The 17,301-nt window shown below is 43.7% G+C and overlaps 1 protein-coding gene across 2 annotated transcripts in view; it reads left to right on the top strand.

The window, feature by feature from the left end:
• Window positions 1–2,652: 2,652 nt before the first annotated feature.
• The window catches only part of Ipo8 (importin 8), a 59,177-nt gene continuing 44,528 nt past the window's right edge, over window positions 2,653–17,301 (top strand). For both annotated transcript variants that reach the window (XM_032905445.1, XM_032905444.1), the window contains exons 1-4: window positions 2,653–2,976; window positions 9,210–9,291; window positions 12,112–12,268; window positions 15,974–16,132. In XM_032905445.1, coding sequence (XP_032761336.1) covers window positions 2,893–2,976; window positions 9,210–9,291; window positions 12,112–12,268; window positions 15,974–16,132 — 482 coding nt within the window. In that variant the 5' untranslated portion in view covers window positions 2,653–2,892. The remainder of the gene's footprint in view (window positions 2,977–9,209; window positions 9,292–12,111; window positions 12,269–15,973; window positions 16,133–17,301) is intronic.

Here is a 17,301-nt window from a genome sequence, read left to right as displayed (position 1 = left end):
TTTTTTTTTTTTTTACATTTTTAAGTTGGTGTCTAGCTGTCTTGTCCAGGTTAGTGAATCTTTTAGCCCAGCCTCCTATGCAGCTAGAAGGACTGTTATAAATTGAAGTTGAGTTAGTTGGGGGAGAAAGAGGCTGGACATCTAGGAAAAAAAAATCTTAACAAATTCTCAGCAAAGAACATGTAATAAACAGCCCAGATTTATTTTATTATTGTTAATTTAAAAAAAAAAAGATTTACTTTACAGGGATGAGTCTTTTGCCTGACAGGTCAGAAGAGGGCATCAGATTTTCTGGAACCAGTGTTATGGATGGTTTTGAGCCAACTTGTTGGTACTGAGAGTCAATCTCAGGTCCTCTTGATAAGTGCTGGTAACTGCTGAGTCATGTCTCCAGCCCACCAAGTTTATTTTAACGGAAAAAAAAATACTCAAAACAGAGGTGGAGTTTATGGAGCCAGACTGTGGAGAAGATGGGAGAGATTCCATTCAGGATGTAGGGAATGAGGTGCAGAGGTACACAGGTGCATCTGGGGGTGGTGAATGGAGCTGCCAGGGCCTTGCTCAATTTTGTAGGGCTTTTTCAGATGGGGTGGGGCACCTGATAACATTCCTGAAGCATTCAGAACAGCTACTAAAGGAACGAGAGAGTGCTGGTTAAAGACAAGGAACAGGATTGATCACCGAGTGAAGAAAATGCAGCATTACAAACAGGTGTTCTCTCTTAAGCACACACATAGTGGTGTCAATGAACCCAATAGGTCAAAGGTAGTCTTTAGTAGTTGAGTTGGGAGACAAAATTCAGGAAATGATGTAGTCAGGAATGAACAGTTCAAGACTAGAGGAATGAGTGAGCTGTAGAACAAGTATAAAAATCTAAAGGGAAAGACAGAAGAATAGGCCTTAAGTAGAAAAGAGGAGATTGAAGTGAGGCTCATGGCTGGAATATTAGCACTTGGCTGAAGTGGCGGATTGCCACATATTTGAGACCAGCCTGGGCTATGAAAAACACAGTGAAAAGGGTCTATAATCATAATTTCTTTGCAACCTACTTTAATAAGGGTTCAACCTCTCCTTTAGTTCAGCACTCGGCAGAGGTAGTAGAAGAGAAGAGTTATTAGGACATGGGGGAAGTGGACCTGTTCAGCAATATTTCTTAGGGGGAAAGCTCCATCTTCTTTCTCAGCAATTCAGTCCTATAATCCAGCAAACACCAAGTAAGAATAAGCAGCTTCAGTCCAGTCTTCTAGGTAGGCAGGAACCAGAAACTATAGTTCAATCCTGAAGAAAATACCAGGCTCACCAACCGGCCTGAGGCAAGGCAAGCTGCCGCAGGAACCTCAGGAGCAGTTCTGGGCGAGTTTCACTCAATGGTGGTGTTACCACAGGTTGAGCTCAACAACTCTATGTGGGGTGACCATGTGCTGTTAGTGAGGCAGAGCAAACCAATGCTTAGTGCTCATCTCCCACTGTCTGTGGGGTCATATTTATACTCCTTCATCAAGTGTCCTTTCACGTGTTTGCTATATCAAGACATCCTTTGACCTGTGCCTGCTTCAGGAAATCATTCTTTCCTGTGTCCGCTTTAGCACAACATCCTTTCACCTGTGTGCCCCAGCATTTGACATAATTAACTTTCCAAAGAAACTAGACATTTCCACTTCAAAGATCTATTAGAGTTAAGATATCATAAGTAAAGGAAATTGGGGGTGCACATAGCAAAGGCACTGTTTCAAACTGAGAATGCAGTTTTCATTCTGATGGCTGTGTGCATAATGGACTGAAATGGGCACTGCTTGAAGCAGTCAGTCATATAGCATACATTCTGTATCATTTTCTACACTCTTCTTACAACCCAGTTAATTGAACCAATACATCTTAATTATATGTGCCTGGGAGGATCACACCTCAGCAGCATTTGCCCAGTCATCTTTACTGTATGTTTTTAGAAACTTCTGAGTTCACAAGAGGAAAATTTTGCTGATATTATATGCTTTGCGGTTGTAGATGGAAACAGTGGAACGCTTTTTGCCTTTCACAGTGAAACTCTGGACATTTTTGGCACTCTTGGTCATATAGTTTTCTTGACTACTACATCTTTGTGTTTTTACATACACTGATTTTCTATTATATTTTGCGTTTTTATACAAACCTGCATTGAATTTTATCTTGTTAAATAATATGGTGTCTAAACATTGTAGTATCCTGTTTGAAAACATTTTAAACAAATGTTCAAAGAATGTATGCCAGGAGAAAAGGTGGCTCTGACATTGAAGGAAACCTCTTCTGTAGGTTACATGATTTCAGGGTCCCAGCAAATTTGTCTTGAAACAGTTCAGTTGCGAATGTGCAGAGTTCGCGAACAAAAAGTACCACTTCGTTTAGATATGCCTAATTTGCAACAACTGTAAGTAGAATGCCAGGCCAATTAACTTACTTTTCTTACACCGGTGGGTGGACAAGCTAGGATTTCCGTACAGCATCATGGCGGCGGTCTGCCAGAGTCTGGTGTGTGGAACAAACCAGGGCGACTTCCTGTAGAAGGACAGCTGTGGAAAGCCGGTTCCTGAGATAAGCATCATGGCGTCCCCTGAGGGTGCCGCTCAATGCTGCATGCTGGGGGAAGAGGCAGCCGTAAAGGAGTCGCCGCTTCCTCTTCCACCTCCCACCGGCTGTCGTAAAAGGTGAATGGAGAGAGAGTTGTGGAGGGGAGAGGAGGGAGGACAGGGGGCGCGGAGTCAGAGTGGCGCAGCAAGTAGCTGCAGGAGGCGGTGGCAGCGGCAGGGGGTGGGGGTAAGGTAGTCCCCTGAGGCGAAGGCGGCTGAAAGGGGCCAGGAAGCATCCGGGCTGCAACCCGGCCTGCTGGCTCTAGGACCGGAGCTCCCGCTCGTGGACATGGACCTCAATCGGATCATCCAGGCGCTGAAGGGCACTATCGACCCAAAGCTGAGGATTGCTGCTGAGACGGAGCTCAACCAGGTGAGCGAGGGGCTGCTCCTCTTCCTTTTTTACCCCCTCTTCTTCTCCCTTCCCTCCCTCTCTCCTCCAACCCCAGCCCGAGACCAGGACCCCTGCGAAGCAACTGGAGCACCTGTTGGCTCTCTATCCTTTCTTCGTGCACTTGCTCAGACCTCTTGGACAGCACAAAGGAGCTATGAAACCTTTGCTAGAGGTCTTTGGGTGTGTTTTCTTTTCCTTTAATGCGCTTACGTGGAGACGCGGTGGGAAAATTCACCAAAGCTAAGCTAGCTTGTCTCCGGACCCGCCCTTTTCAGGTGTTGCTGTTGGAAACCCTGCCCTCACCTGCTTCTGGAGGTGGCCATGTGGATCATGGCAGAGTATTGCTGGAGTGCTGGGCAGTGCTGTCCGACAGAGTTCTGGGAAGAGCACGCGGTTTCCATGTACCATGAACCTTTTCAAAGACTGGCCCAACCAGTAATACAGTATTTGAGGCATTTCTTTCGAATGCTGAAATGTGTGTGACTTTCCACTCTTGATCTTAGCCCAAAGGCCGTGTGTGACTTTCCTTTAGCCACTTTTCGTTCTTCTAAGCAGTCTAGACATTCCTTGTTCCAGTGTCACCCCTAAAATTTCTTATCTTTTTTTGTCCTCACCCGGCTCTTCTTCCTTCATCCTCTTCTTTTTCCTTTTTCCTTTCATTTCAGAGACAGGGTCTCATTGTGTCGTTCTGGTTAACCTGGAATTCTGTGTTGAACAGGCTGGCTTGGAACTCATAAATCTGCCTGTTGCTTCTGCCTCTGTCTCTAGCCTGCTGGGATTAAAGGTTTGTGTTGCCACATCTGTCCCAACCTTTCAAAATTGTAATAGTCATGAGCTCTGGTTCTGCACATGTAGAAGAGACCATGATCCTCTTACTAAAATGTACAAATTAAAATCTCCTTACATGGCTTGACAATTGTTTGGACTTCCTACAGGTGTGAAGGGATATTCCTTAATTAGTGGATCTTGAGGGGTTGCTAAGACCAGTGGCCTCCGCTTCTCTGAGAACTGTTGGATGTGCAAAATATGGACTTCGTCACTGATACAAAGAATCTGAAAACCTGGGAGTAGGAACAAGTTTTTATTTTAAGTGGCTCCCCAGGCAATTCTGTATCTCCTAAAGTAGAAGGATACATCTTGGCCAGTGTGTCTGCCCTAGCTGAGTTTTTTCTTTCTTTTTTTAAGATGTTTTGAATCTTTGAAAGAGAAATATTAACTGACAATGGAATTTGAGGTACATGTTAATCCAGGATCCTCAAGAGGTAATAAGGAAAGCCGAGATCCTGTTACTATCTATCTGGCTCTGTTCTAGAATGTTCAACTAAGAATTCTTGAGGCCTTAGTTGAATTCCAGGTCTGCTCAGTCCTGTAATCCTAACACACACAAGGTTATGCTGAATAGAATGGCCAAAAAAGGATGGCTTGATGTCTGAAAAAGGACTGTCACCCCAGAATAAGAGACACTTAGTGTCAGTACCTGTCCCAGACTTTGTAGAACACTGTCTGGAGTAATAGTCATCAGGGTTTAGTTAATAAGAATGGCATAAGGGCTAGATTTGCAACCTGCTGCTATGCACCGGGAGGCTGCCTGTTTGATGCTGCTTTCACCACAGGATCAGATGTCCCTTTCACAGTGATAACAGGGAACATAACTTTGATGCCATGCTAGACTTTCTGCCCATTGCCTAACTTTGCTTTTTTTGGTTTGTCAGCACATGAGGGTGGTTGATATTATGGAAGCAGAAAAGATTTGAAGCCTGTAGAACCAGGAGAGGCTCAATCCTGTGTTCTCTTCATATTGTTTTAATCCAAATTCTGTCTCATCAGAAGACTATTTTCCTTGTTCCTCGTAGTTTGTTTTACAGTGTGAAGCCCTAAGCTCTTCCCCAGCACCACAAACATCAAACCAAAACAAGATAACATTGTTGTGTCATTCATTCAGCATTTGCATTTGGTACAGTGTTTTGGGTTGTAATATGCGTTCAGTAGGTTTTTGTACTTGAAGTAGAAGACCTACTTTAGCATTAATAATATGTGATTTTGGTGTTGGATTTTGCATGCTTGTCCCTTAGGACCCCTGTGTCATCCTGCCTTGCTTGCATGAATGAATAGGTATCTACTGTATGAGACTAGAGCTTACTTAGCCCTTTTGCATTTTTCTCCCTAAAGGGGTCTCGTGTAGCCCAGGCTGCCTCTGCCTTCCTGTGCAGCTCTCTGTCTCCTGAGTGCTGCATCACTCTGTGAAGTTTTATATATATATATATATATATATATATATATATATATATATAAACTAAGCATACATATTCATAAATAACGTGTGTGGGTATGTGCACGTGAAGGCAGGTGGCTGCGGAGGCCAGAATCTTCTCGACTTTTGGGAGTCAGACCCTTTGGAGCTGGAGTTGCAGGCAGTTGTGAGCCACCTGATGTGGTGCTGGGAACTGAACGCAGGCTCTGCGAGAGTGGCAAGCACTCTTAATGGCTTAGCGGTCTCGTCTTTCTCTAAATTTGTTTGAGTCAGGATCTCATGTAGACCAGGCTTAAAAATTGCTTTTGTTTCATTTAAATTTGTTTCTTTTTTAAAATTGTGTATATGTATATGGGTATGTGCATGTGCGTGCAGTGCCCTTGGAGGCCAGGGTCATCAGAACTCACGTTGCTGGAGTTACAGCCCCTATGAATGGCTTGACATAGGTGCTAGGAACTGAGCCTAGGTCCTCTGAAAGAGTGGTAGATGCTCATAGCTTCTGTGTTCTCTCTCTAAAACTCCGGATTTTAGAAATGTTTGTTTTTATCATGTATGTGTATGGGGGGGGGCAGGCTACAGAGACCAGAAGAGGGCTTAGATCCTCTGGAGTTGGAGTTGAAGGGTTGTTTGTGAACCACTTGACGTAGCTATTAGGAATTGAGCTTGGGTTGGGTACTTTGGATGAGCAGCGGATGCTGTTAACCACTGCCATCCTGTCTAGGTCCCCACACCTGCTTTTAAAAACCTACTTCAAAATTTTTGTTATTTCGATGATAGATTAAAAAGGTATCTACCTCCTTTCTTTTCCTTTATTTTCTATTTTCTTTTCTTTTCTTTTTTGAGATAGAGTAAACCTCCCTTGTAAATATTTGGGGTTTTCTACCCCACCTTTCTAAGGTTCCCAAACTTTTAAACACCTGGTCTGAGCCTTAAAACACCTGGTCTGAGCAGATGTATCAACCCTCTAAGCTATTTTGTCCACTTCCCTGTCAGTAACCCTGAGATATCACTCGCCATGCTCCTCCCTTTGTGCAGTTCCCGCTCCAACACGCCAGCCCTTGCGGCCATGCGGCCATGAGCTCGTGATCTACCTATCCCAAAGCCACGTCTTCCTTCTCTCTTCCCCTCAGGGTCTCTGTCTCAGCTCTCATGCTTGGGAATCAAAGCCCTGCCTTCCTTTCTTCTGCCCAGCTACAGGCTGAGGGAATCTTTATTAGCCATCATGGATAGCCGTGTGTGTGTGTGTGTGTGTGTGTGTGTGTGTGTGTGTGTGTGTGTGTGTTACATAATAAAAGCTATATACATTAGAATCTGCCTGTCTTGGAGTGACCAGATTTTAGGGTGCAAAATTAGCATTTGATTACAAGTAGCATCAGACCAACCCACCACACTCCAGGCTTGGAACTCTACTTGTACACCAGGAGTGGTGGGATTAAGATGTATATACCACCACACCCCAGATGGAAAAGTTTTAAAAAACTGAGTTGGAACAGTAGTAGTGGCAGCACATCCCTTTAATTCCAGCACTCAGGATGCAGAGTTGGGAGGATCTCTGAGTTCAAGGCCAGTCTGGCCAATAGAGTGAGCCATTGCAGGACAGCCAGGACTACACAGAGAAATTTTGTCTCCACAAAACAAAACAAACAGATAAGTTGGGGCTGGAGAGATAGATCAGCAATTAAGAGCTTGGGATGCTCTTCCAGAGGACTCGAGTTCAATTCCCAGCAACCACGTGGTGTCTCACAACCACATGTAACTCCACTTCCAGGAATCTGACTCCCTCTTCTGACTTCTGTGGAGACCAGGTATTTACATACATAGGGGTGGGGTGCACCAGGTGGGCCCATGCCAAGATGCCCCCCTGAGAAATCGCGCCACGCAACAGACCTAATATAAAGGAGGTTTATTTGGGGGAAGGGGAGGAAGGTAAGGGGCAGAGGCAGACGAACGAGAGCAGAGCCATGTGGGCAGAGAAGCAGGGACGGAGAAGTACAGAAAGAAGAGCAGAAAGTGGGAGAGAGAGACTGGCTGGGAACACTTGGGAACAGAGAAAAACCTAGAGTGATGATTAATCCTTTTACTGCCACACCTGGCGGCGGCCGCCGGCATTGGTGACGGGTGACGACGTAAGCTGTTGCTAGGTCCCTGGGAGGAGCCTTGCGGAATCGCCTGTAAGTTAACGTGGAGTTGGCAGGTCAAGCGGAGCCCCAGGAATGTGTTAGGCCCAGGTTCTAGACAAATATGTAAATATGATCAGAAGGAATGGGTTCCATTCCTTATTGGTACCCAGAGTGAACAGCTTGTAGGTGAAAGGTACCGGCAGCTGGCTGAACAGGAAGTCATTAGCATGGATTCCTGAGGCACTGTGATAATGAAAACTGCCTAGCAGTGCCTGTCCTCTGTGCCGTCCCTGCTGTTGGACCAGTTTTTCTCTATAGAACTTGTAATTTTTTTTTAAAAACATGATTCTGTCTTTGTCCCCCCTGGATTGGGCTTCAGTTTTCTGAAGATGCGACATTTTATTTTCTGTTCGCCAAAAGTACACAACAAGAAAATTAGAGTGCTGGAGAGATGGCTCTCTGGTTAAGAGCACTGACTGCTCTCCCAGAGGTCCTTAGTTCAAATCGCAGCAACCACATGGTGGCTTACAACCATCTGTAATGGGATCTGATGCCCTCTTCTGGTGTGTCTGAAGACAGCAACAGAGTACTTATATATAATAAATAAATAGATAGATAAATAAATCTTTAAAGAAAAAAAAAAGACAATTAGAGTCCAGATAATCTGGGAGGAGACAATTGTGGTGAGGAGGTTATATTAGTTGCTTTTCTTCTTTTTTTTTTTTTTTTTGGTTCTTTTTTTCGGAGCTGGGGACCGAACCCAGGGCCTTGCGCTTCCTAGGCAAGCGCTCTACCACTGAGCTAAATCCCCAACCCTGCTTTTCTTCTTCTAGTAAGAAAATACCTGATAAAAGCGATTTAAGGGAGGAAGCGTTTATTTTTGAGGGTGTAGTCCATCATGGTGGGGAAGGCATGGCATTAAGCTCTTGACACAGTTGGTCACATGGTATCCACAGTAAGGAAGCAGAGGAGGGGAAGGGGAAGAGGAAGGGAGGAGGGGGAGGGAGGGATGCGTGCTGGTGTTAGCTGGCTTTCTTCTTTTTCTTCAAACCAAGACCCCACTTGTAAGGAGCCTCGTCCCATCTTACTTAACTCAACTACAAATTCCTTCACAGCTATGTCCAGAGGGTTGTCTCAGAGGTGATTCTAGATCACGTCAAGGTAACTTCATTGTTGACTTACCACAGAGGTCAAATAAAAGGTTGAGATTGTAAACCTGTTAATATCTTTTAGAGTCAATTAATAAAAAATGAAATTTCCTCTCTCAAAGGTTAAAGGTTTCAGAAGAAATAAATGGTCAACAGAAAGGACTTTGAGTAACAGACGACATTATTTAAAATAGTAATAAGATTTTAAGGTCTCATAGGTTCTTGTGGTAAATGAATGAATACTCATGTCTGTTGTTTAGAGAGTAACCTAGAATACTTTGTGGAGAGTGTTTCGGGAATATATGTCAAGCATGGTAAAAATACTCACATTTTTATTCATTAGTTTGTTTATAAGAATTTTTTATCACTTAAAAGTATTTTCATTTTACTTCAGAATTTATCTCATGTTAAAAGCCCTTCTTTCTGCTTTCTTTGTGCAGTAGAGGCAGTTGGGAGTCAGAGGCAGGCAGATTTCTGATTTCCAGGCCAGCCTGATGTATAGAAGGAGTTCCAGGCCAGCCTGATCTATAGAAGGAGTTCTCAGTTATACTGAGAGACCTTAACTCAACACACAACCAAAAAACATTAATAGAAAAGTTTTTTTTTTTATTTAGACAGTAATATATTCTGTAATGGTGATAATAGCTATTGAGAATGCCCTGTTATTTACAAAGCATTTCTTTGTAATTTCAGTCCTACAAGATTATTAATTTTGCCCCCAGCTTGCTTCGGATCATAGTCTCTGACCATGTGGAGTTCCCTGTGCGTCAGGCAGGTGAGTTGCATTTTTCAAGTCAATGGGAGTTCAGCTTTAAATGTAAATAGTTACAATGTACTGTATAGACCCCTACGAGAAGGTGACAGTTAAAATTCCAGCACTGATCCAGGAATGACCCTTCAGGCCCCCACCCTTATAGGAGCTGCTGGCAGTTGATGACTGCTGAAGGAGAGAGTCACTCTCCTTTGGTGATGTGGCTGCTGGTGAGTTGCCCGTGCTTCAGTGGATGGCCACACACGCAGGTTCCTAGGGCATCACAGATTTGACTCAGGGCTGTTAATAGTAACAATGAAAAGTAAAGAGGGAGTGAAGGTGGGAGGGATAGACTGTAGGGGTCCCTAGACAGTGAAGGAGGTAGTGGTGGATCGATACGATTAAATACATGATCTAAATGTAACATTCAGGGAGTAAAAAATATATAACTTAAAAATATGTATCTAGAAGTTTCTTGAAAAATTAGGAAGAACACATGAAACACTTCTAAGATACAAGGATACTTTTCTCTTCTCTGGGAAAGTTAGTGGTAGACACCGAGTCCCCACAGCTGCCCTAGTTGTTTTCTAGTTGTTTTACTCTCTTTGCTTCCATCCATCCATCAGTTCCTTGCCTCTCTAACATCTCCCTGACTTGTCATGATCCCAGTAGCATTACCATAGGTCACCTCGGTTAAGACTGCAGATTTATAGGTCTGAGTTTTAGTGGCATTTGTGTCAAGTCACAGATGTAGTATATTGCTTGGGTTTTTTTTCTTTCGAGACAGGGTTTCTCTGTGTCATAGCCTTGGCTGTCCTGAATTCACTCTGAGGACCAGGTTGGCCTCAAACCCACAGAAATCCACCTACCTCTGCTTCCCAGGGCTGGGGGTTAAAAGTGTACCACTACCATCCGACTTTGATGTTTGAATAAGGACCAGGACATGACATTCCCTTCCTCCCTCCCTCCCCCCTCCTCCCCCTCCCTCCCCTCCCTCCTCCCTCCCTCCCTCCCTCCCTCCCTCCCTCCCTCCTCCTTCCCTTCCTTCCTTTCTTTTTTTTTTCTTCTTTAATAGTGCCAGGAATTAGGCTTTTTGTTTTAAATATGAAACTTATTTTAATGTCTGTGGGATCTTATACAATTCCATGATGTGTGTCTTCCTTCCTTATCTCCTACATGTAGTCTAGGTTGGCTTTTGATTCATGATCTTTCTGTCACTGCCTTTCAAGTTCTGGGGTTATAGGCATACACTATCATGTCCAGATTACATGATTAGCCTTACACAATCACATTATGGAATAGAATAATTGTACTGAGGTAAAGGAGATACTTAGTTCACAGCCAGGTTTAGATTAAAAAGACCTTTAAAATGTGCGCGCACATGCACACACACACACACACACACACACACACACACACGCACCCACACACACACACAAGCTTACTATGCTATAATTTTTTTTACACAAACACATTGAAATCCTAGGTGCATCAAAATGTATGAAAGAGGGCTAATAGGATATCAAGTTCATAATTTTGTTAAATTTCTGTCACATTTTAACCAATACAGAACACGTTGTATTTTTCAATGGTGAAATGTTTTTATCATCCGTGTTTAATTTACAGTAAAATTGAAGTAGAAGAATCTTTGCTGGGGGGGGGCAGAAGGAGAAAGAAAGCTGAGGAGAAAGCTGGGGCACTCTTCAGAAACATGTCTGTCTTTACACACGTTTGAGAATATGTGTTTACACTAAGGGTCAACTGGAATGGTTAAAAAGCTTCACATTCCTTCTTTTCTCTTCTCTCTTTGAGACAAGATCTCACACTTTAACCCAGGCCAGCCTTGAGTTGATTATGTAGCTCGGATTGGCTTTAGACTTGAAGCGTCATTCTGTCTCACGTTCCCCATGTGCTGGGGTTAGAGGTGTGCATCACCACATCTAGCCACATCTCTTATTACCCTGGGGTAGCTCAGTGGATAAAGTGCTTTACCTGCAAGTGTGAGGATCAATGTTCTGATCACCAGAACATACATGGCAGCCAGCCACATGTGTGGCCTCCTGTAAACCCATCACTTGAAAGGCAATGATGGGTTCTTAAAGCAAGATGAGTAAGTCAAGCCCCGAGTTGGTGACCTCCACATCCAGGTCAACCCCTGCCTTAGTGAATGAGTTGGATAGTGATGAAGGAAGAGACTCTGGGCCTCTACATGCATGCATGTGCATACAGAAAAACCCTCCTTCACACGTGCCCACACACATGTGAATATGCATATATGCACATACCACAAACACATCGAACAAAATAAAACAGTCTTATAGCAGTAATTCAGCTAATTTCTTCCAAATGTCTTTTTGTTCAATGTTGAAACGAGTAGAAACAAAGTAATCGATTTATACATTTTGATTGATAGAGCTACAGATTTCTTGAGATTTTTTCCAAACACATTTGAGAGTGGATGTCTATTTCTTTATGAATTATAAATAATATCTCAAAGGACTAAATGAAATTACCAGTGCCGTAAGAGCACAAACACTCCTGAACGTTCAGGGTGACCGGAGGCCGGATCAGCAGCAGACAGCAGCTTACTGTTAGGTTTGAGAAAAGGGAAATTTCCTGATAACACTGTATTTGTGCTCAGTCTGAAAACATGGACACGACTCCAAGGATGTCCTCCAGCTTGGTGGGATGTTCCTGATTGACTGCCATATAAAACTTTTGAATTCTTCCCATCTCCCCTTCCCAAGTTTGGCTTTTTGCACCTGTAAGGTCTCCATCTTGGGTGGGTGTCGCATTACTCATGTAAGGCTTCGTCCAACACATCTGTTTTTCTCTTAAACTCAGCTGCCATCTACCTGAAGAATATGGTGACACAGTACTGGCCAGACAGGGAGCCTCCACCGGGGGAAGTGATATTCCCATTCAATATCCACGAGAATGACCGGCAGCAGATTCGTGACAACATTGTGGAAGGGATAATTCGGTCTCCAGATCTGGTGAGGTAGGCCACACCCTGTCTGTGTGATCTGAGGCGGCGTTTGGCCTTGGCTGGGACTCTTGGGCGTGTAGGTTTTTGAGATGGGTCTCATCTATCCCAGGCTAATCTCAAGTGTACCGTGTGACCAAGGATGGCCTTAAATGTCTAGTCCTCCTGTCTCCATCTCAGTTGCTGGCATTACAGCTGTATGCTGCTGTGATTGGTAAACGTGGAGTTGGAGCTTAGACCGAGGACCTCCTGTATTCTGGGCAAGTTTTTACCAACTGAGCTATGTTTCCAGCCCAGGAAATGCATTTTTAATTCTACACTTTAGACAACATATCCGTGGACTTATGAATTTTGCAATCTCAGAAGAGAAACAAATTTACTTCAACATATGAGCCAGTGATTAAATTCCCTTCGCAAATGGACAAGAAGGGGGAAGGGATGAAGCACTGGTGGGGACAAGATTGTTTAATATCGGTTATTAAGTGCAACTGTGATGAAAACAGGAAAAGAAAGGGAATTTGAGGGGGACGGTAACAAGAGAGCAAGCACTGAATTATTGTGCAGTTATTTTGCTTAGCTAGGAGAACACAGGTGAACTCACTGAAGAAGAGCACCCTTATTCTCATCGGTTCCCCATATGCCAGTTGTGTCCCAGGACCCGCTCAAAACCATTGTCTGTTTGTCTGTGAAGATCTTCTGGATCTCCCATTGGTTTTAAAGCAGTACGCAGGGGTTAGCTCCCCCTGCCACTCTTGCTTGAACTGAGAAATGGACCACAAGGCCCATCTCAAGGTGAAAGCCAGAAAAGGGAAAATTTTTAGCTATACTTTATGCCAGAGTTGTTTAAAGGAACAGCTACTGAGAGTAGACAGGAAATTCCTCTTTTTTATGAGACAGTCCTCTGTGGCTTTGTTCCTTTTGTGTCCTAAGGATCCTTGAAGATACTGCTTCTTTTTGTCTAATTTTGTTTAAAAGTATTGCAGAGAAAATTAATTTGGTACCGTAAGGAAGATATAGTATGTTGGCTTAATTTTTTCCCCAGTGTTTGTAGATCTCAGCTGTTGAATATTCAACTGAACACTAGTTTATTATTTATTTTTTACAATTTGGGATCCTGGGACTGAGCATGTAGCTCAGTTGGTAGACTGCTTTCCTAGCATGCATGAGAGCATGGGTTCGAGTCCCAGCTCTGCATACAGTGTGCAGTGTAGTGGGGTATAGCGGTACCTGTGCGAATCCCAGTTCTTGGGACGTAGAAGCAAGAGCACCAGGAGTTTAAGGTCACCTTCAGCTGCATATTGCGTTGGAGATCTCCGGTCTGGGCTACGCACGTGAAACTTCCTCACAAACAAACAGCTCAGCAAGAATTCCAATTTGGAATTCTAATTTTGCCAGGTTAATTTCTCTAATCAAATGACCTCATGAGGACATCCATGGTAGTAACAGTGGTAGTTTGTAGAAGGGGCATTTTTGCTTCCCCTTTATTTTCTTTTCAATCTTAATTACACACGAATCCCACTGAAGAAGTGAATACTGCACTAAATGCTTTAGGGTAGCATCTTGCACACTCTCACTCTTTTTTTTTTTTTTTTCTGTTTTATTTCTTTTGTTGCCTTTTCCCCCCACTTATTTCTTTGACAGTGGTTCTTTGATTTCCCCTTTTCAGAAATCATCTAGCAAATCCATATTTGTTGTATTCAAAGTATAAGAATTAGTGTGTGTTTTCACTGGAGCTGTGTACCATACTGGCTTTCTTTTTCTTTTTTTCTTTTTTCTTTTTTCTTTTTTTTGGAGCTGGGGACTGAACCCACCATACTGGCTTTCTTAACTAATGAGAACTAGGTTTATCCAGTTGACAGATGTGTGTATACATATATGTATACACACATCTTATACTCAGAGAGGTACTGTTCCAATGAACCACACACCAGCCCTAGGCTTGTCCATTTGGTAGGTATATGTGTATCTGTCTACCTATATATCTATATATCTATATTTGTACATATATATACATATCTATCATCTACCTATCATCATCTATGTGTTGGCATATCTCTGTATATATTTATGTGTGTTTGTATCATCTATCTGCATGTGTATACATAATCTATATCTGTGTTGTTATCTTCTCCCTGTGTGCCTCTGTCTCTGTCTCTCTGTCTGTCTCTGTCTCTGTCTCTCTCTCTTTCTCTCTCTCTCTCTGTGCTGTAGATCAAACCCAGGACCCTATATTTGCTGCTCCTTCTGGATATGAAGACTCAAATATAAAATAAAACAAGTAAGAATTTTTACAGAGTCGAGGTAGATTTGCTGTATACTTTGAAATTTTTGACAGTCTCTTAACATTTATTTTTTAACTTTTTATTGATTCTTTGTGATTTTCACACCTTGAATCCTCTTCCCTTCAGGTCCGCCCTCTGCCCTGGCACCTCCCCCCCAAAGAAAATAAAAAGCAAAAGACAAAACAAAACGTAAAAAACATCTCCTCGTGGACGCTGTAGTGTGTCACAGTGTGTCCCACAATGTACCCTTCTGTTCACACATCATTACTTGTAAATGTTCATTGCAATGAGTCACTGGTCTGGTTCAGGGCTGCTGGCTTCTGCTCTAGCATCAATGCTAGATCCTCACCGGGCCTCCTCCTCTTGTGGCCCTGAGCCATGGACATCCTGCAGCTTTGGGTCTGTAGGACTGGTCCATTCACATGCGTCTGCTGCTCATAGTTGAGGTAGATATTGGGGTGAGCCAACTCAACGCACTGGATCTGAATGGTGAGCTGAGTTGGTCAGCTCGCCAATTCTCCGGCACCCACACTAGCAGGGTGAGCTCTCCAGCACTGCCCCAGCTCGCTTACCAGTGCCTCAGCTGGCAAGGGGCAGGGCCAGCTCTCCTGCTCTCATGCTTCATGCTCTCGGTGCCCGCGGCTCACCTGAACCCATGCCACAAGAGCCAGCTCTACTGTTCTTCCCAGTTAAAGTGTAGGGCCCACTCTCCCCAGTACTTCAGCCAGAAAGGGGCTGGGCCAGCTCCACTGTGCTGTCCAGGTGAGGTGCAGGGCCAGCTCTCTTGGGTGCTGCAACTGGTGAGGGGCAGGACTGGATCTCCTGCCCTCATGACCCCGGTGCTGCAGATGGTGGGGGTGAGGGCAGGAGGGTTTCAGTTCCACACTACCTCATGGCAGATGAGTGGCAGGGACAGCTCTCTTGTGCTCACAACCTCACAGCCGGCTCACCCATGCTCCCACCACCAGGGCCAGATCTACTGTGCTACTCAGTCAAGGTGCAGGGTCCACTAAAATACCTTTAGGGTACGATGGAGGTTTCGTTTATTTGAGGGGTTCCCCCATTCTGTTTCCCATTTTCAGGGAATTGTGCCACTGAGAAGGTTTTTAACAGGATCACTTTTTCTCACATCCTGGCCACATGTGTACACTCTTTTGCTACATAAGTTAACAATGTATACAGTGATGTCCCATGTAATTACATCTCCTTAGATGTAACTAGATGAGTGGTAGGTTATAAAGGTATACTCTGGTGTTCACACAAGTTTGAACTTGCTAATGACACATTTCTCAGTGTTATCCATGCTCAGTGGCGCTTGGCTCTATGTGTATAACAAGGGTAAAGAGAGTTGGAGAACATTGTATCAGTATTGTAGCTCTTTGAGGGGGATGATACCATTAACCGCTTGAATTTCGGCCTTTTCTTTCCCACCTCACAGAGTCCAGCTAACAATGTGTCTCCGAGTCATCATTAGACATGATTTCCCTGGTCATTGGCCTGCAGTGGTCGACAAGATAGACTACTACTTGAAGTCACCAAACAGTGGGAACTGGCTCGGCAGTTTACTGTGCTTGTATCAGCTGGTGAAGACCTATGAGTAAGTTCTTTTCTACTAAAGAGAGCCAGTGTCCTTTGGCTTCAGGCTCGTGAAGCAGCGTGCTGTGGGGTTTGGCAAAGTCAGTTCATTGTGGAAAACGCTGAGTCAAACAGTGTGCTCACTGGCTGCAATTCATCAGTGGCACTCAGGTTCTCTGGTGTACACTGCCGATTCCTGGGGCAGTGAGCCATGGTGTGATCTACTTACTTTAGCTGCTGCTGTAGATATACCTCAGATACAGAAATAAGATACTTTTCTGGTAAAAAGAGGTAGGAAATGTAAACGTTATTTGGAACATTTCCATGACTTGGATGGCAGTTAGTGTTATTCTCTTGGTTTTAAAGATGAGTGCTGCATTTGTATATGCAGTCCTGTAGTTTTCCTTCGTTCTGAGACAATATCAGTTGGTAGATCAAGCTGGCCTTGAACTCACAGTCATCCTCCTGCCTCAGCCTCCTGACTGCTGAGATTACAGCCCATGGAGTTTTTGTTCTTTAAGGTGATAGTTTAGAAGGTTTTATAGAATTTCTATTTAGAAAATAATTTTAGATTGGCAGCAATACGTAAACTGAGAACACCCAGGCTCATAAGGTATATTTACTCTCAGTGAAGGGTGAGATGAGAAAATTTTCTTCATGTTATTTGCCCTGCAGGATGATGTATCTAAGCTATCCGATCAGCTTCCATTTTATAGGATGAATTATGGTTTGACGAGAGTTAAATACTAGAAAAATTCTCATATAAAAATTCTCATTACTAAATAGTCTTGGATTGACCCTTCCTTCCTCTCTTCCTTCTTCCTCCCTTCCTCCCTCCCTCCCTCCCCTCCCTTCCTTTCTTCCTTGCTTCCTTCCTTCTCATTGCTTCATAACAAACCAGCCAGGGCCTTTTTCATGAGCCACATCCCCCGCCCTTGGCATTTTTCCGGCAGATTTTGCTTTACAAGTTCAGGCTAGCATTGAAGTCGTGATCTGCTGTCTTTATCTTCTGAGAACTGGGATTGCAGTTGTTCAGTGTTGGACTCTTAAACTAGTCCCAACCTTCGAACAGAGATTTGTGTCTACCTGAAACAAGAATTTATCCTTTCAGAGTTTCTTCCAACTTTATTGCAATAACTCTGTAGAAAATCTAAGCCCGTGTTTTATCATTTTCTATTTTGTATGGTTAAC

This window comes from Rattus rattus, chromosome 6 (assembly GCF_011064425.1).
Source record: "Rattus rattus isolate New Zealand chromosome 6, Rrattus_CSIRO_v1, whole genome shotgun sequence".
Lineage (NCBI taxonomy): Eukaryota > Metazoa > Chordata > Mammalia > Rodentia > Muridae > Rattus > Rattus rattus.
Note: the sequence above shows the minus strand (reverse complement) of the source record. Positions and strands in the feature narration are given on the sequence as shown.